This window comes from Pagrus pagrus (assembly GCF_965226575.1).
Source record: "Pagrus pagrus genome assembly, chromosome: 9".
Taxonomy (NCBI): Eukaryota; Metazoa; Chordata; class Actinopteri; order Spariformes; family Sparidae; genus Pagrus; species Pagrus pagrus.
Genome location: NC_140193.1, coordinates 30881998 through 30901928, shown reverse-complemented (window position 1 = coordinate 30901928; position 19931 = coordinate 30881998). Strand labels below are relative to the sequence as shown.

Below are 19931 nucleotides of genomic sequence, written 5' to 3'. Positions count from 1 at the left end.
TAATGCATAGAGCATATTACTTAGTCTATAGCTGCACTTCTTCCATCTTTCTGTCGTGTCAAACAACCATTCTTTTCCAGTCAGTGCTGAGACAACAACATTTTAAGCTCTTCTCAGTTAATTCCACAACCCTTTCCTTCTTCACCAGAAATGTAATGTCACTCTCTGCTTCTCCTGCACAGGAGTCGTACCAAGAACATGATGTGGTATGGTGTGTTGGGCACAAAAGAGCTTCTGCAGAGAACCTACAAGAACCTGGAGCAGAAGGTCCAGCTAGAGGTGAGAAACAGAGCAGCAGAGGTCATGCCCATGCACAGCCCCATTGCACCTTGCTTTACTCCAAAAGCAATCATCTACTGGAAATATGTAGACCCAGGCAGCTGATAGCCAGACCAATCAGCAAACAGTGGGGAGTGATTTAGATAAGGATGTGACTCACCACCTCTCAACAATCTTGAATCTATTGAACAAATCAGGAATGGGAGTCATATTATTGATGTCATCAACCTCTCACAGTATATTTTATTATTATTTCATAGTTAACCCACATAAACCCACACAAGACAAAACAAAAATAAAGTCCATCCATCCCCATCCATTCACCCCAGATAAGAACATTTACAACAACACTACAAATAATTACAAATAAATACCAGGACCAACATATCCATTCAGTGCTCTCCGAGAAAAACAAAAGCAAGCCCGTGCGTGATGATATATTAACCCAATGCTCAAACAAAGCTGAAAAAACAAAAAGAAGAGTATTTAGGTAGTAGCCCCATGCCGATACAGAACCATACTACAGAAGGGAAAGCATCACAAATGAAAAATCAATTACGTCTTCAAGAAATCCAATTAAGCTTCTTTCATTATTTACAATATGATACATAGGGGGCTCAGAAGCAATCCATGTTAGTCATATATTTCCTTGCAGGAAGAATTTATTTTTCATTGATCCTAGAAGTTAAACTTAGTTTTATTTGGTCTCATGTATTCTTATTGACATTAAGCAGGAAAAGCGATGGATTTATATTCTAAAGGAAGATTAAGTTAATGTCTGCTTTAATACAATCCTATAATTATAGGACAAAACCAAACAATGTATATGGAAGGCAGTGTCTAACTAACATTTTATGCAAAATGGAGAGACCTAGGAATTGAATTGGCTTAATGTTGTGTGTTTCACATAGCCAGTTATGTAAGATGATGATAAGATAGATAAATAAGGAATTTATTGAGTTCATGGTTTTATTCCAGTCATGTTCATTCGAGTCATTTTCCAAGTCTACAGATTTGGTCTTTTTAATATTTTCTGTGACAAGGTAGCACTGCATGTTGTAGCACTCAGAGAGAAAGTGGTGTTATTCAACTGAAAATGATATCAGGTCCTAAAAAATTGTAAAAAGTAAAATGATAGTAAATAATAGACTGGGTTTCAGACACATATACCTGCACCTTTTACTTCACTGGCCCAGCTGAGCTGTAACTTGGTTGTTGTCTTTCCCAGTGTGATGGCCAGTACATCCCCCTGCCCAGCCTTCAGGGGATCGCAGTGTTAAACATTCCTAGCTACGCAGGCGGGACCAACTTTTGGGGCGGCACCAAGGAGGATGATGTGAGTACATTTCCTGTACACTAGATGTTCACACTGAACGCTGTGTAATGTTCCATCCTGCTGGAAGTGCTCTTTGTAGGTGACTCGAATCACATTGTCAGTGTCAGATATTGGCCCAGCTTCTGCATCAAGGCTTCACCTCTGTTTCTGTCTCTCAGTCTTTCTCTCTTGTTTTTTTTTTTTTTACATTAACTGTGAAAATAGCCTATTTCAACATGACCCTGATGGCCTGGAGGTGCAGGGGGAGGGATGGTCAGAGAGATATTTGTGCTTGTTTGTTTAAGGCTGGGAGCACAGGGGATTAGAGTCAGTTTGCACACGCTCACACACACAAACATACACACATACACATGCACACACCCCTAAGTGAGCCCCTGCAGAGGTTACCCTTGGACACACACATATAGTATGTGCATTTGGCGTTAGGTAACCATTTTGCTCGAGAGGACGAAACTGCAACAGGGAAAGGACATTTAGTTAAACTTAGTTATTATGCACATACACACACACACACACACACACACACACAAAGACACATGCAAACACAGACGTACAGTGAAATAAACATTTGTCTTTGTATTGAATGGATCCACTTGTTTTGTGATATAATTGTACATTTATAAACTCTGCAGCTGATCCGTAGTTTAACTCCAAATCAATGATTGAAAAATATACTTGAAAAACAAATTAACAGGAAAACTGATGAAAAAGGGAAAGATATGCCTTTTGTCACTGATCAACATGTTACCAGCTCCACTTTTACACTAAGTGCAGCACTGAACTTTTTGCTGAATGTGTTTTGGTTTCCATCTAGTGGCGGGGGCCCCAAATGACAACACATCGGATCATTTTCTTTGATTATTTAATCTCGACAAAATGTTACCTATCCAGCAATTTTTTTGCTGAGCCTCTCTCTCTGTGCTTGGCCGATGCTGACTCGATATTACTGTAACCTTTTCACGGGCAGTTTGCTGACAGAGATCAATAACAGCCTCCTCACTCAGAAACCATTCATTTCTCCCACTAAACTGAGCCACAGGGCAAAATGTCTCCTTTGAGGCAGTTTTTTATAAATACAGAAGGACAGATGTATTGGTTTACAAACCCTCCCTGTCACAGTAACATTAGAGGACAAGGCCTGTGATCATTTTTTGTTTCTTCTTGTCAACCAATGTCACAAACATACCAAATTCAATTGTTTCTATTGATTATACAGAACTCTATTTTTGTTTACATTGGTCATAACTTCAGTACACAATATATATCTCAATATTATGAAATCAGATATCACAATGTTTTTGACCTTCATATCGAAATTGTGACAGTATTGAGATGACTACTGGTACTTTTTAGAAAATATAGTATAGTAGTAATAGAATATTTCTAAGTAAACTCTAAAGCCTAATTGACCAATTTAGCTGACATTTATTTATATGTTTAATTAGTGGCATTCTTTGGGATTTAGTGCCACAGACTGGGTAGGATAGTCGAAAAGCATGAATGTTATACAGTCCACAATCAACAGATTGAGCATGGTACTACACCCACAGATCCTGAATGTCATTATTGTGTTGTGCAGATCTTCTGTGCCCCTTCATTTGATGATAAGATCCTTGAAGTTGTGGCTGTCTTTGGGAGCATGCAGATGGCTGTGTCCAGAGTCATTAAACTCCAACACCACCGCATAGCACAGGTGAGAATACAGACTAAAAGTAGAATCAAAATAAGACCTGTATAGTAAAGAATACGTACATCTAATCTAAGCTTCTTTGCCCAAACAGTGTCGAACTGTGAAGATCACTATCCTGGGTGATGAGGGGGTTCCCATTCAAGTGGATGGTGAGGCCTGGATTCAACCGCCTGGAGTCATCAAGATCCAGCACAAAAACAGAGCTCAGATGCTCACCAGAGACCGGGTGAGTAAGAGGGAGTGGGGCTCAGCGAAGAGCAGAAGGTGTCTGGAATATAATGTTTGAGGAATATAATTGCTTACTTAAGTAAGGAGGATGGGCTCTGGGTGAGAGTCGCGATGGTAAATGGATGAAGTTTTACAAGAATTGCGATACATAATAGATATAGTCATCCTTTGATTTTTTCCTGCAGGCATTTGAGAACACGTTGAAGTCATGGGAGGACAAACTGAAGTATGATAAGCCTCCTTTGAGGCCTCACCTCTACCCACAGCAGTCTGTGGATCTGGCTACAGAGGAGGAGGCCGCCCTGGTGCAGATGTGCGCCCGGGCTGCAGAGGAGCTCATTACGAGGTAAACATGTACTGCCATGAATATTATGAATAACTTGAATATCTACAGATCCACAGGTATTACACATATATGAAGAATCCAGGAAATTTCCATTTTGTTTATTTAACATGAATTGTGCCCACTGACATGTGCTCTGTCTGATCACAGGATATGTGAGGCTGCAAAGACCAATGGGCTTTTAGAGCAGGAGCTGGCTCATGCTGTTAATGCTGCATCCCACGCCATCAACAAAACACACCCGAAGTTCCCAGAGGTTAGCTATCAACATATATCACACAATATAGAGTGGCATGTTGTGTCATTTGCATTTTTTTTTGCAAGTTTAAATCCATATTTTTTTTTACAGATCTCCTAAACGTGATTGCTGTGTCCACAGAAGCTGCAGTTTTAGTTGAAACCAGCTTTTTCTGCCTTGTAAATAAAAATGACTGACTTGCCTCTAGAGGTCGCTGAAACCTAAAGTTAAACCTGTTGCACACATGATTCATCTAAAGCTAGGGGTCATACAGAGTAGTTAAAACTGTTGAAGGGGTGATTTCTACACCATGTGTATGTGTGTGTGTGTGTGTGTGTGTGTGTGTGTGTAACTCATGTTGTGGGGATCTGTTTACACAGTCTCATTGTGGGGACCCTCTTTCCTTATGGGAACAAAACTCAAGTCCCCCGAATCATTAGATCTAAGGGTGAAGACTTAAATAATAAGGGTTATTTAGCTGTGCTTGCACTGTGTTTTTTGTATATATTGTATGATGTGTGAATAACTGTTGCCCTTTTTCTAGAGTCTGACCAGGAACACAGCTATAGAGGTGGCCAGCACTGTCAAGGCTCTGTACAATGAGACAGAGTCTCTTCTGTTGGGCCGAGTCTCTCTGGTGAGTTATTATGGATGTTTTGGACACTTTATCTTTACATTAATTGCTCACTTTTTACTTGTACTACATATAGTTGAATGTTTCAACCTTACTATGGTTAAAGAATGATTCTAGTTGAATATAATTTGGAGTCTTGTTTTTTGTACTTACCAATTGCAGTTTGCTGCGTGTAGTTAAGGTTAAAGTTACTCTGTTGTCACCTGTGGGAGAAATTAGACATTACAATAAAACACACTGATAGGAGCACATGGGCAAAGCCCTAAGATAAAATCAACCAAGCAAGCTGATCACAAAGTCATCCACATTGTGAAAGCTTACAAAATTGGCACACTTGTCAGAATATATACACATCTTTGTACATAAATTACAAGCAACACAACTCACTTGACATGCTTACAAACAGCAGCGACAGTTGGAGCCTGCACTTATCTGGGAGTTATCTTCTCTGTCTGCACTCAAGGAGCTGCACATTTCTAAGTTTAAGTAACAGAGAGAGGAATAAGTGTTTATAAAGTCTGTGCTTACACAAAGAGACCCTTTACATCCTTCCAGAATGCATCAGCACATCCTCAGAGTTCAACACAGTTGTTGTTCTTGCCTTGTGTTTTCTTCCTTGTAGCAACTGGACCCACCAGAAGAGGAGCAACTGTCCAATGCTCTGCAGAGTTTGGAGTTGGAACTGGGCAAACTGGGAGAGATCCCCTGGCTCTACCATATACTGCAGCCAAATGATGAGGAGGTAAGCAGCCTCAGCAAACACTCACACATGGATGGGCAGGTGCACACACATTGGCGGCGTTTCCCAGATTCGATCGTTCTTAAGGACTTAAGAAGGCTCTTAAGAAGGGTTCGGCTAAGAGGGAGCGCTAAGATGCGGGTGTTTCCCAGACGCGTTCTTAACTGCCTTCTTAGGAGAACCTGAAGATCAAGCCAAAGAAGCTTCTTAAGTGTGTGTGTGTGTGGGCGGGGTGTGGGCGGGGTGTGTGTGTGGGTGTGTTGACGGCCGCGTAGTGCTTTCTACCGATCCAGCACGGATCCACCAGGGAGGGATTGTGGATTGGAATGAGGGTGCCATCCATGGCATGGCGCAGGAGAATCGGTGTCACAGCTGCCACACTTTGTGACACCGATGCCTTGCTGAGGCCAGTGCCATCCCCCACCACCTCCAGGAAGCTCCCCACTGCGTAAAAACGCAGCGCAGCCGGGAGCTGCACCTCCGGGCTGAGGGCAACATTGCAGCGGGTTGCTCTCTGGATGTGTGGAGACAGAGTGATCAGCCGTTGGATCTCCGCACGGGGCAGCCGGTACTTTGCCTGGACAGCCCGGTCTGACAGCACGTCCAGTGGGGAGAAGTGCTGACGCACGTATGCATTTATGTAAAACCGTCTGGCTTCGCGCACGGCGACGCTGTTGGTTCACAGCGAGAATGTGCTGTATTGCAGCCATGGTTTATCACACGCGCTGACTTTGGCAACGCATTTATATAGAGTAGCAGGTGAAGCCTCTCTGGATGAAGTTCAGCTGAGTTTAATTACATCTGTTTCCTTGATATCTGTGAAATGCCACAGGGTTGTATTTTTATGTGTAGTACTATAAACTCATATGCAGATGTGTGTGGAAAACTTAAACATGTAATTCAATAAAACGTTTTTTTTTCTTCTTCTTCTATTAACCTATGTTTCTTGCGCCAGTGGTCCGCAGCTATGAGCGCATTTCAACACTGAGCATTGTTTTATTATTTCGCAAAGTGGAGGATATAAATTTCCCTGACGCGCTTGATCACTGAGCATTCGGTCGCTAAGAAGGCTGTTAAGAGTGGGTCAGCTCGATCTTACATTTCCTTCTTAGTGAAAGATCTTCTTAAGCTAAGAGCGACTCTGGGAAACACATCCTTCTTTCACAGCGTTCTTAAGAGCGCTCCTAAGAAGATCTTAGCACTTAAGAGCTTCTTAACGAATCTGGGAAACGCGGCCATTATTTGTAGCATTTCTATGAAAGATGTAATATTTGCAACATTGTGTACTCCAGACAGTCATAACTAAGAGCTATCTCCACACATATTCTGAATGTCTTTATTGTAACATGGCTCCAGGTAACGGGAGAGTTGAGTAGCTAAATGAAATGCTATAGGTTGACTGTGCTTATGTACCAGGACCACTCTCTGGGTTACGGCAAGAGGAACAGTCGCAGCAGCATGTTTCGAATAGTGCCCAAGTTCAAGAAAGAGAAGGCCGCCAAGAAGACGAGCCCTCAGTCAGGTAGGGCTGTGCCCACTTTGCCCTCAGAAGTCAGCAGACAGGCTGCTTACATCTGCTCAGGATGGGGAATCAGTCAGAGTCCATCTGCCATGTGGTTTTAACAAAGAGCAATATTTACAGCACCCTGCGTGTTCTGTTTACCTCAAAATATATTATGATTGTTGCTGCCTTTTATTTGAAAGGATGGTAGCATGAAATGTGCTGAATGACAAACTGAAAGCTCAAATATTTACTGTGCTTCAAATAATTCTACATAGAAGACTAAGTGAGATTTGATTTGTCAATAATGGTTGCACTTGTGATCAAATTAACCACATTACATATTCAGATTATTAAATACTTCCACTAGTGGTAATGACAACCATTAGCTGCTTACTGTATAATTGACTGACATGCTTAATCTTTACACACTTAACGATGAAGGTGCACATTCACACACGAACACACACAAACAAACAAACTTGATTCCGCCAACAGTCGTCATGGTTATCTGTCACAATACCCCTCACTACCATCACATCACTGTCCTTGGTTAAAGCTATTACTGCATCGTAATCCCTTGGTAAAAAAAAAAAAGAATGTGTGTGTGTTTGAGGTCTTATTTCCCACAGTGTGACCCTTACCATCAACTCACACCATCCCCTCCATTCATGCTCCTGTCTAGCTGTCAACATGTCTACAGAAGGCGCAAAGGCAGGAGAAGAACAAGGCTGCACCAAGGGAAAGCCTGCAGGGCTTGAATATTTCATATGAACACAAACCAGCCATAAATCAAATATTTGCTACATATTGAGCATGAAAAGTCAGGATCAGGTCTGAGAGGACCAAACACTCCACTCTGACATGATGTTGCTGCACACTGAGTGGCTATGTTTTTATACATACTAGGGATAATAAGTGTAGGTTCAACAATCAGACCAGGTTGAAGAGCCCTTCCTCTCATAACAGGCTGGTTACTGATTAGTTGGGCTGTATTTCCTGCACAGGCTTCCGCCTCCCATTACCTCCTACTTTTTCTGTGTGTTCTGATACTGGTCGATGATATGCATGCTCCCAGCCTTCCTGGAAAAGCATTAGCAACTGCCTTGTTCTGACCAACATTTGACCTTTGTCAAACTCCCCTCTCTTTCGCCAGCTGCCGCCACTGCTCTCCCTTCCTCTCTGATGTTCTCCCTCCATTTTTTCTCCTTCTTTTCCTTCAATTATTTGCCACAATTTGTGCCCATTTGTGATGTTGTTTTTATGATAACATGCCATAGGCAGACAAAGAGTGAGTGAGGTGTGAGAGCAACAGTTTTTGGTGTATGGCAGTGTGTGTGCGCATACCTGTGAGGCGCCCTGAGCCTCTCTCTGCTCTGCTTTGTGTGTGTGTCTCTGTGTGTGTGTGTGTGTGTGTGTGTGTGTGTGTGTGTGTGTGTGTGTGTAGTGGAGAGATGGGGCACAGAGGAGGTGGGCATCTGGCTGGAACAGCTGAGTCTGGGAGAGTACAGAGACACCTTCATCCGACACGACATCAGAGGCTCGGAGCTGCTGCACCTGGAGAGGAGAGACCTGAAGGTACGCACACACGCCTGTTACCACACCTCAATCCCTCAGTGAATCTGTGTGAACCCTCTCGTCCAACCCACAATCTACTCTTTCTCTCTATCTCTTGCTCTACTGTATCTCTTATGCTCTTTAATCTGTCAGATGTCTCCCTGTTTTGCCACCTCTTGCGCTGCGCTGCATTGCTCTGCTTGGCTTCAACTGTCTGATTGTTGCTTGGTGAAAGAGACTTGCTGTAACCCACTAACACTGTGTATCTGCTGAAGAGGGGAAGCCTACAGGGCAGGGAGGGGATGTACCAAACAGAGCTGGGCTGATTGTCGAGGGCCAGAAGTACAAATCCAGGCAGTGAGTTTAGGTGTTATATTTAACCTGGCTCAGTCCTGTGGAGTTTACAGGAGACTGAAATTAGTTGGTGTCTTCACACAAATGCACAGACTGCACGGATCACACATTCACACGTTCACTTGAATTTGTTCTGATCCGTGTGACGGTTGTGATGCCTTCCTCCTCAAACCGTAGGTGTATACACTGGAATGATGGTGCAACCCTTTTTGACACACAAAAGGAGGTTGATTAAACCATGACGTGAGCATGAACACCTTAACAGGCTGAAGAGATGAAAAATGAGCTCCCCATCCGAGCAAAAAAATGATAATGGCATCATGTTGGACATACTTCTTATACTTTGGATTTGTATTTCTCCTCTTTTCTTGCTAAGGCAAGAATTACACAAATGATGTCATCATGGCATGCACACATGAATCTTCTTCCTCAGAGTACAGATTTTGTCCAGACTGCACATAAAACCATTTGAAAGTTTCACAAGTAATGTTATACCCAGTCTAGGTCAAACAGTTGATTTTACCCAGTTGTCAGGCAAACCCCCTTCCAGATTTAGATTACAGCGTCATTGTGAAAGCCAGACATGTGACTCAAGTTATTTGGTCCAAGTCTCAAGCTAGTCCCAAGTCATTTTTTCTAAGGCAAGTCATGTCAGGTCAAAGGTTGTTTCAAGTCAAGTCCTGAGTTTAACGTCCAGTGCGTATGATTTAAGGGGATCTATTGGCAAAGATAGAATATAATATTCAGAATTATTATTCATTAATGAATCGTTGTGTGAGGGAGCAGGTCCTCTTCCAAATTGTCCACCACCATGTTTCTACAGTAGCCCAGAAGAGACAAACCAAACACTGTCTTGAGGGAGGGCCTACAGGTTTTTAGCAGCAGTCACAGGGGAAGGTGAGACAAGGGGTGTTCAGTTGGTTGCAATCTGCAGCCTCACCACTAGATGACACTAAATTGTACAGACCGGGTCTTTAAGGCAAGTCAAATCCTAAGTAACCCCTCCACACCACCCAAAAATACTGCAGTCTCACAGTCTTACCAGTCCAATTTGCTGTCTCCTATCATTTTAAAGAGAACAGACAAGGTGTTAGTACCTGTCAAATAAAGGTATTACTGACCAATTCATCTAACCTGTTCAAAAAGTGTGTAATCAATCAATGTAATCAAACAAAAACAAATAACTTAGTAAAAACGTAAATGTACATTTCCTCTCAATCAAAACACATTCCCTCCGCATCCCTTTAAACAGTGAAATACTGACCGACTGATACTGAAGTCAAGTTGCAAGACATCAAAACAGTGACTCGAGTCAAGTCTGAATGCATCACAAAACAATGACGAGTAAAATATCTATCAATCAATGAAGAAACAACCATTGCTATGAAATTACGATTAACAGAATTTTTTATGCTGATTCCAAGAACAATATTTACTTTCTTAAGGAATAACTCCAACCAATTTTACACATCAAAAAAGTAGTATAAAGCCTTTTTTGGCTGCAGTGTTGGCTAAGTTGTATTGTTGTTGTTGTTGTTTTTTCAGATTAAAAAAGGCGATCTCTGGTTATGGGAGTGCAATGCATGCCAGTGGGCTGTTTTTCAAAACGTGGTGTCTACATTATCCCCACAAGGCAACATAGCAATTGAGTGACATGGGGCTCCTCTGGGCTCACAAAAAGCTTTATACTACTTTTTTCACAAATGTAGTAGTACTCCCTAAGACCGATCGCTACTGAGGATGATATTTGACAGCTGAAGAATTAGCTTGTCAGTGCCCTCTGGTGGACAAACAAGAGGTGTGAATCTTCACTGGCCTCACTTTTTCATCATTTAAATTCCCCTTTTATTCAGAAAGTCCTTCCAATAACCATACTACAACAGTCTACAAAATAAAAGCTGCATCTTTTCTATACATAAACATTACAAACACAAAGCATTTATCGCCTCAGTGCTTCCTCAGATCTTGCAAGTTCAAAAAATCCAACATGTGCCCCGAGATGTCGGTTTAAAAACATACTCGGCAAGTTGTTGTTTTTTTTTAATCCCTGATGATCCCTGCCTCCCTCCAACATACCTCCTACATAAGTAATGTTAGCCTAATGTCCACCCACAATTCAAAGCATGGGAGAAACATCACAATGTCTGCAGACTCTCAATTATGCTCTGCCTCTGCATCAATGCAGAATCTTCCACGTCCGCGTCGCGATGCATCTTATAATGGAGACATTTCCACAGCTCTAGGACAAACAATGTAATTGGAAATCTGCTTCTAAACTTAACTTTAACTTAAACATATCTTAAGATTTGAGATTCCTGGTTAAGACGATATCTTTACATACATCCATGTACACAGGTGTGCGCAGACACGCACACACACACACGCAGACACACACACACACTATTCCTGTGTTTTTTCTATATCTGTGCCCCTCATTCCATCATCCTACAATTTATCATATCATTTGTCCGATTTGCTGTGTTGCTTTCCTGTTTTTAATAAATAGTATTAGAAATTGCTGAAATGATTAGTCAATTGATTTTTTAGTCAATCAACTCAAAATCCAATAAAGTTTTGATATTGTTGGATTTTGCGTTAGTCAGACAAAACAAGGAATCTGAATATGACAACTTGGGCTCAGGAAAATGTTTTGCTCTTCTGTCTTTGTGACAGTTTATAGACCAAATGATTAATTGCAAAAATACTCAGATTACAGATTTATCAATACTCAAAATAACCTTAATTAAATGATTTAACTGTGAACCTCTGGAGTATTCAATAGACTGTCAAAAGTAAATGAATGAAGGCTGATACCTTTATCAGCATCATTTATTGTAATGAGTTTACCAGGAGAACAGAGTGTGTCTTTGGTGATCTGATGGCGCACTGTAACTTTTGATCATGGTATGCTCTGCCCGCAACGTGCCTCCTTGAAGCAGGTCATTTGCAAATGAGGGACAGCACAGCTGTCGCAGGTGCCCTGCATCAAGCTCTCAAAATCGCAAATTCATTTCACTCAATCAGTGTTTTCAGTTAGCTTACCACTGACAAACAGCTTCATTTTGCTGAGTGGTCTTTGATTTTTCATATTAGGAAAAACACAGGTGTTCCTAATAACATTAACAATGACTTTGTACTAGTGTCACAGTCACCCATGCCAGTGTGACAGTGAGCCAGCATGCTCAATATCAGGACCCCAAAACAGAAGCAACAAAATGGAATTTCAGCAATCAGTCATTTTGTTACTGAGCTTTTCCTATGGATACATGTCAAGTTATCCTCCACATGTAAGGCCACCACTTGTGGCTCAGATCTGGTAAAAACAGGAGTGGACTATCCAAGTGCCATCATTACACGCGGTACAGTATGTATGGTGTGGGCCAGATCTGGGCCACAACAATTTTGCTATCTGGATTAGTTTTTTGGTTAGACTCATCTGAAGTCAGCAGGTATCCTCTTTTTCTAACTGGAGTTTCGAGGATTGTCAAGCTTTGATAACATATGTCGGATCAATCGACGTTTGATTCAGTCTTATGCAACCAACACTTGAATGTTGTGAAATTACCACACATAGTTCCATAATTATTTTTACACAATTTCGTTCTCCTCTGCAATGGCACTTGTTAGTGCTGCACAGCAGTGTTGAAGACACACATCAGAAACAGTTGATCCTTGAAGTTTCATGAAAAATATATTGGGCAGTTTGAACTTGTCTCCCCTTAAATCACTTAACCTACAGTATATTCCATAGGTGTAGGGATGACATATTTTTGTCGGCTAACCTGGATGTTAGCATCGCCCTGGTTCCCGTGACAAAAAGCCTATGGAATTTTTGAATTGGATTTTGTATTATTGCAGAAAATAATCACTGTGACAAACACAAGTTTATGATACGTACACATTTTGTTCAGCAAGATCATCAGATGAACACCACTTTTGAGATTTTTGAAGCGTAAATTAAATCTGTAGCTAATGTTTGGCTATAAACAGACCACACTGTGGTTGCATGACTTAAACGTAACCACCACTAAGCGTCTTACTACACAATTACTAAACATGTTTTCTGTAAACTGATCAATGTACAAGTTGTAAAGTTAGCGTTAGAATAGTTTGTTACTAATTTCCGCCTGTACGGACGGACTAACCAGATGTGAAAAAATGCGGATCCAGATTTTAGGACTCATTATTACACCACTCTGTTAGCACAGTTGATTCTTTCATTTAAAAGCACTGGGTCACCAGGGCAACAACTGCATGTCACATCTTTGCTCGACAAGACTGGCAAAAGTAGTGCTTGGAGCATCACATTCGAAGTAAAGGCCCTGATAACTTATTTTCTCAATCAGCCTTGTGATATGAGCAACAACTTCCTACAGGAGCACAAGATTTTCAACCAAAAGCAGAGCAGATTTAGTTCATTCAAACAACAGATTTATGTAGTTCTGTTTTTTCTGTCTCCTGCTCACTGGATTTCAGTGGCTCGGCTGAGTTTGAAAAATGTGATGTCATGTACTTCCATGCACCAGTTGCCAATTTTTAACAAACATTTGAATTAATGATTTGATGACAGCTGTGGTGTCGTTTGTCTGTATCACATGTTTAGTGTAAAGGTTTACTAAGTAAAGCAGCTATAATCTATATTTTTATACTAACAATGAGTCACATGACTACCTATGACAGAAAGTTGCCTTTAGTCAAGTCAGAGTCACTCACACTGTGAACCATATCCTTATCACTTCTGCCATTTCTCTCAGATCTACAGAGCATTATACAGTAACATGTTTTAAAGTGGCTCATTTTTGTTGTTGTTGTATGACCCACAGTAGTGTAATTTTCAGTTGCAGCAATAACATGTTTAAACCCACTGTATGCTACCTGTCTCACACTTAAGAGCAGACAGGCACAGCTAGCAACAAGCTTGAGAACAAAGGGGAGCAATTAGCAGCTAAACAGCCAGATATTTAATTTTAAGAGTTGAAGGAGACCAAGAAAGAGCCAACAGGATAGGGAACACTTTATTTACATTCATCAGGTGGACAGAAACATGGCCATAAATGAACAGTGTCTCTTTATGGTTTCGAATTTTGAACATGCTCACAATGACAATGCAAAAATTGCTAAAGCATGTTTACAATGTTCACCATCTCAGTGTAACATCTAAGTTTGCCAACATTTGCTAATAAGCACCAAACACAATGTTTAGCTGAGGCTAATGTCATTAGGTAGCCAGGTATTCAGTCATATACCAAATACCTGCCGGTAGTCAAGGTCAGAGGATCACCAAAGGCACCTATACCATACAGCATGTACAAAGTTTTATTGCAACCCATTCAACAATTGTTGGGACATTACTGTCTGGACCAAAGTGGTCAACTGCAAGTATGGCCAAACACAAAAAAGACACAAAATTCATGATATAGAGCATCTTATTTTCCCATCTGTTTATGTTAAGTTTATTTCTCAGGTGTGCTGCATTGACACTGGCAACAAAACATTTATCTCTCCCCGTTAGATATTAAATAACCATTATGACCAAATAGCTGTTGTCCTTAAACTCAAAGGAACAGTTCACCCAAAAGTGAAAATTCAGTCATTATCTACTCACCCCCATGCTGATGGAAAGTCAGTTCACAAAACATTTCTGGAGCTTCACAGTAAAAAAAAAAGCATTGCAGCATTCTCCTAAACAACTGAATCAGATGGGGACTGAAACAAAAAAACATAAAATGGCACAATCCAAGTCACCAGAGGCCCCAAGATCCCAAATTGATTTGAAAAGATGTTATTTACCCTTTTTTATTTTATTTTTTAATTGCAAAATCTTGTCTCTGTAGCTGCTAAGATAAAGATGTCTGAACACCCATCTAAATTGGGTGCACAAGCTTGACAGTGCATCGAGGGTGTGAAATAACATTTTTTCAAATCAATCTGGGAAACATCTTGTGGACTATGAAATGTTGTCTTTCCATTGGTCTGGGGGTGAGTGTATTATTACTGAATTTTCATTTTTGGGTGAATTTTACTATCAGCTGTGGTTGTTTTAAATTGATTCAATTCATATCAGACATACTAAATCACATTAAATGCATCACCCTAAAGGCCAGTGTTAGGTCATAATGCTTGACTTGCATTTGTGTTTCTCCTCAGGATCTGGGGATATCGAAAGTGGGTCATATGAAGAGAATTCTCCAGGGAACTAAGGACCTGGCCAAGGCCTCCATGGTTGACCTCTAACCTGGAAGCAGACGGGGGAAAAAATACCCCCCTTACATCAGTGGAGCAGTTTGGAAGCACCATAGACAATGAAGGAGGGGATAGGTATTCAAGGAGAGCTGGATTGTATCCCTCTTCTTAGAAAGCCTTTGTGATGTTGTTAACAAGATACATTCATGTGTTTGTTTGTGCTTTGGTGCCAAAATGAGAGTTGAGAAAGCTGATGGAAGTGCAAAAGGAAGTCATGGATTTTCACAATAAAAGCCATTTCTAAGTTAATATCCATTCATAGCAAACAATCAGGTATGCAACTAACCATACTGTTGACAGTTGACTTGTCTGAGTTAACAAACTAGTAGCTAAACCAGGACTTCCATCAGTGTGGGATTAAGTTTCAGTTTAGTTCGGTAATGCATTAAAATGTGACGTTTGCTGGATCTCTGCCTCACTTTCCAGAGCTGCAGATGCATTCAAGGAATCTTTGTGTTTCAGTAGCACTGCTGTTCAGTCCAGACAGGGAACAGATATTTGTAACATCACAGTCGAGGTGGTAATCTGGAAGGTGTGGGATACTGTCGCATGCTATGCTTGCTCAATTTTAGATATGTTTAATTGCATGATTAGTGTCTTGATTTTTTTGTGTGCAAAATAACACTTGAACAAGTTTTACATGACTTAAGTATTATGATGCCATTTGTTACTACTGAAAGCATCCCTTTTGGTCTAAATCCGACTTTTTTCTAGCTTTAATTTATTTGTTTGCATGACAATGGTGTGTCAAAGATTTTTTTGTCAAGTGCCATATTTTGAGTCATTTAAAAATGTAAAATGTGCTTTATTGGTAGACATCATAAGAAGTTTTTTGATGAGGTATGAATATATGGAATTAATATCTGTAAGTTGACACGTTCTCTGTGGATGTGAAAATCAGTACCAAAGTGAATGTCTGAGAAAAACATGATCACCTGATGGATTTGTTCAGATTGCAACTCATAATTTTATAAGCCAGTAGGTTTTAGGTCTTAAATCCATTTAAAGTGGGATGAAGGATTAGTGTTAGGAAGGAAGTAAAATTGTTGGTCTGAAGCCAACCATATATACTGTAGGGTCGCTGAGTTTTTTAAGGAATACTTAAAAAGCACTTTTAAATTCTTGCTTTATGCAAGTGCAAATTCTCATATCATTACATAGAATTAACGGTTCACCTCAACTTTTTAACTTCAGTCAATTTATCACAATATTTAACACTAATGAGAATAGGCATTAGATATCAGTTCTGAATATGTAATAGAGCAGTTGATCTGCAGTCTGCATAGCATTGTTCAAGTGCAGCTTTTTGTTTCTTCAATTATAAGTGAGGCTTGGAAAAACTTTACTTTTACTTTAGTTTCTTTTAAGACTGGTGGCATTACAGGGTATATTTCTATATGTGATGCTAAGTTTGTATATATACATATGCACTGTATATACAGTATACCAGTGTATGCAGACGATGTTCGTAAGTGTTGTAGTCTAATGCATTTGTAGATTGCTGACATGGCATGCATTGTCAACAGCTTACACATTTGATTGTGTATATTACACCATAACAATTGTGTATTGTTGATTTGGTTCTAATCTCTTGTACATGATAATGCTGTTGTATTCTAATGATGGTGCAATATTTTATCTCTTGTTTTGATACTGTCCCTGCAGCTTTCTGACATGATGTTTCTCAGTTGGGAGAAAACCTTGAAAGAGTTTTTTTGTACACATACTTCCCCTCAAGATTTGGGGTTAGATTTTAAAAATTAGACCCGTAGACAGACTGCTCTTTCTTACCGACTCAAAATTTCTTCCAGCGGTTCACTAGTTTGTAGTTTGGCTCCTCTGTGCTTCCAAGATGATACACTAAAGTAGGACTGTGTCAATGAATGAGTAGAGTGGGCAGACATGACTGTTGTGTTAATATGTATTATGTATTACAATGTATTTGTGTGTGTTTGAGTGTGTCTACTACAACAGTGGCATATTGTACTTTATCAGCAATTGTATGCTTTACCATTGCCAACTAATTTTATCATCCCATATCTGATCATTTAGTTTCCCTCTTTGGAGAATAATTTGTCTGTTGGTTTTAATATATCAGACTAATATGCCTTCTGTTAATAATTAGTTTAAAAACCTACTTTTTTGTTTTACTGATTTTTGAACGCTAAAATGTATCAAGGCAAACTGTGTTTTGGTAACACTTTACAATAACCATCATTAATAACTGGTCAATTTATGGTTGATTAAACTTTGGTTTATAGTAATTTCACTGTTAATAATCAAATGCTTTTTAAACCTTTTCATTAAGCAATTGTCTGTTGTGAAGTTGCAACAGATGTTTAATACTTTACTTCCACACTTCAGCAGACTTAAAGAACCTCAACAAATTTTTCAGAGGCTTGTTTAGACTCTCATAGGTCTCATTGTTCACGTTACGTTACAATCCGCTCTCATATGGCCATAAAAAAGTGATTCATATATGTAAATTGCCACAAATTATTTCATAGAGCCCCTTTAATAAATGCTGTGTACTTATTTGGATGGCCATTATAAAGTTGCAAGTAATGTTTATAAATCTTTATTATCATTTAATACATTGTTAATGAAGCATTTCATTGAGGTTCACAGTGAAATAACTATGAACTTAAGTTTAGTTAACTATACATTTAAAAAAAATACCATTTATTAATGATGTTGATTATGTGTAAGTGTAAGCCAAGTTTTCACCATTCATCAAATCATCCTAAATAATAATAGAATGTGAGTGAATCAGAGGCTGAATTGACAGTAGCCATGTGTTATCTCTAATGTCCCAACAGAGGGCGACCTATTACATCTAACGTCTACAGACCCTGACTATGTCAATGAGTACCACTTGGTGTTGCTTATGGCAACAATCAGTTGTGTCAGACTACTGTGTTCAGTATGCTATAGTGTTGCTCACTGGCATGCAGAAATCAATAAGCCTATAAATCATATTCTAATCCAAGATTTTTTTCATCTGCACACTAGTGTTGATCCTGCAACTCATAGCCAAAGATAGTTACCATTAAGTACAAATTTATAAACATCAGCGATTCTTTCCCATTTTATTGCACCTGACTGAAGATCATTTAATCTCATGGATTAAATCAGCCTTTATTCATTTAGTTCATTGTTAACTTTGTGATGACAGTTGGCCTTTTGCTAGCCAGAAGCTCTGGGTATAGGGTCCACTGAATCTCAAGCGTTTTGGCCCCAGACGCCAGATGAGAGGATGCTTGACCTTTCCTTACAAAGTGGAAGTAGCCACCTTTCTCCCTTGCTGTGTTTTCCAGTGGTCTGTAAATAATGCTGCAAACTGCCTGGTTTTCAGAAACCAACAAAACCCATGCAAGGATCTCGGAAAGACAGGATAACATATAGTCTTTGACGTGGTTCCTAAAGTGATGGGAGAAAAGTGAGTTTCATTTGTTTACATTATGTTTACAATGGCACAGTTTTAATTTTTAAGAATATATATGTAGGTATAAACAATATTTGCATATTTATTGCCTAAGGTTAAATGATATGATGTGTATTGTGTTTTCACATTTGGAATATAATGTTACAGTTGTCACCTGTATTACTATCTGGATGATTTTGGTAAAGTAGTTAATAATTTTTATGACTACTAAGTGACTGTTTTCTGTGCCTTTTTATGGTTAGAATGCATGGTTAACTATTTATTACAATTTGGAGTCACTGAGATGTGTATTTTTGTATTCTGAATAAATAAATGGTTCAGCTTTTGTTGTACATTTTTAAGGTGCCTTAAAATAGGCTACCTGTTCATATCTCTCTTCTTCAATAAAACCAAATACATATGCAGTGTGTTTCTGCCTCATTCTTGTTTGATTTCACTTCCAAGAAAATAATCTCTCTGTGTGTGTGTACGCGCGTGTGTGTGTGTACGGTATATAAACTATATATTACAGTTTTGCTCCCTCTCAAATGAAAAAAATCTTTTTAATTCCCTATTTTGCCACAGGATAAGTACATTTGTAGCAAAAACATCTATGTGGCATTTCAGTACAAAGCTTCAAAAACAGAAGTTGAATAGCTACATTGTAACTTAAGACTGTAGGCCATATGTGACATTTGAAGTTCTCTTGGAACACCCACATCCCTGAGCATTTCTCTCCACATCCTCTCTTCTGTTGAAGCTTTGCTCTCGTCTTCCTTCATTCTAGTCTGACGTAGTTCCTTTTTTTTTTTTTTTTTTTTTTTTTCTTTAACTAGAAATGTGTTCAGCAGCTCATTCTGCTTTAAGTCAATATTTCCGTGAGTCTGCGCTGGAGATAGCCATGGCCATCCCATTATTGTGAATGCAGCATCTCAGGATATTATATTCAGAGGTATGAGATATTTCTGACAGATTTTCTTCAAATTCAGCACAAATATGCACCTTAAAATATGGTGCTCAAAGGTCATTGTGACCACACAAAACACTTTTTTGGCCATAACTCAAAACTCCATACGTTAATTATGACACAATTTCACACAATTGTCTAATAGGATAAAATGATGAAGTGATGATATTTTATACCCAAAAGGTCAAAGGTCAACTTCACTGTGACGTCATAATGTTCTGCTAAAACACTTTTCTTACCATTCACACCATGACTCAGTGAAGGAGCGATTGTGACCATATTTTACATTTGGTCAGATACTGACTTGTCGACACTAATCTTGGATGTCCACCTTGAAACTGCTGATTGTACAGATCTTCTGTGCTGCTGGTTCAACATGTGTGTGAAGCATCTACATT

General features: G+C 39.6%; 1 protein-coding gene across 10 annotated transcripts in view; it reads left to right on the top strand.

The window, feature by feature from the left end:
• dgkh (diacylglycerol kinase, eta) overlaps nucleotides 1-18991 on the top strand; it is a 66205-nt gene extending 47214 nt beyond the window's left edge. For 6 of the 10 annotated variants that reach the window (XM_084361901.1, XM_084361905.1, XM_084361898.1 and 3 more), the window contains 11 exons: nucleotides 183-279; nucleotides 1508-1615; nucleotides 3195-3308; nucleotides 3397-3531; nucleotides 3719-3879; nucleotides 4027-4132; nucleotides 4659-4751; nucleotides 5371-5490; nucleotides 6904-7009; nucleotides 8436-8566; nucleotides 15047-18991. In XM_084361901.1, the coding sequence (XP_084218027.1) occupies nucleotides 183-279; nucleotides 1508-1615; nucleotides 3195-3308; nucleotides 3397-3531; nucleotides 3719-3879; nucleotides 4027-4132; nucleotides 4659-4751; nucleotides 5371-5490; nucleotides 6904-7009; nucleotides 8436-8566; nucleotides 15047-15133 (1258 nt within the window). In that variant the 3' untranslated portion in view covers nucleotides 15134-18991. Of the gene's footprint in view, nucleotides 1-182; nucleotides 280-1507; nucleotides 1616-3194; nucleotides 3309-3396; nucleotides 3532-3718; nucleotides 3880-4026; nucleotides 4133-4658; nucleotides 4752-5370; nucleotides 5491-6881; nucleotides 7010-8435; nucleotides 8567-15046 lie in introns of all 10 variants that reach the window. The other 4 variants (XM_084361903.1, XM_084361899.1, XM_084361900.1 and 1 more) reach the window with 3 other exon arrangements.
• Nucleotides 18992-19931: the final 940 nt, after the last annotated feature.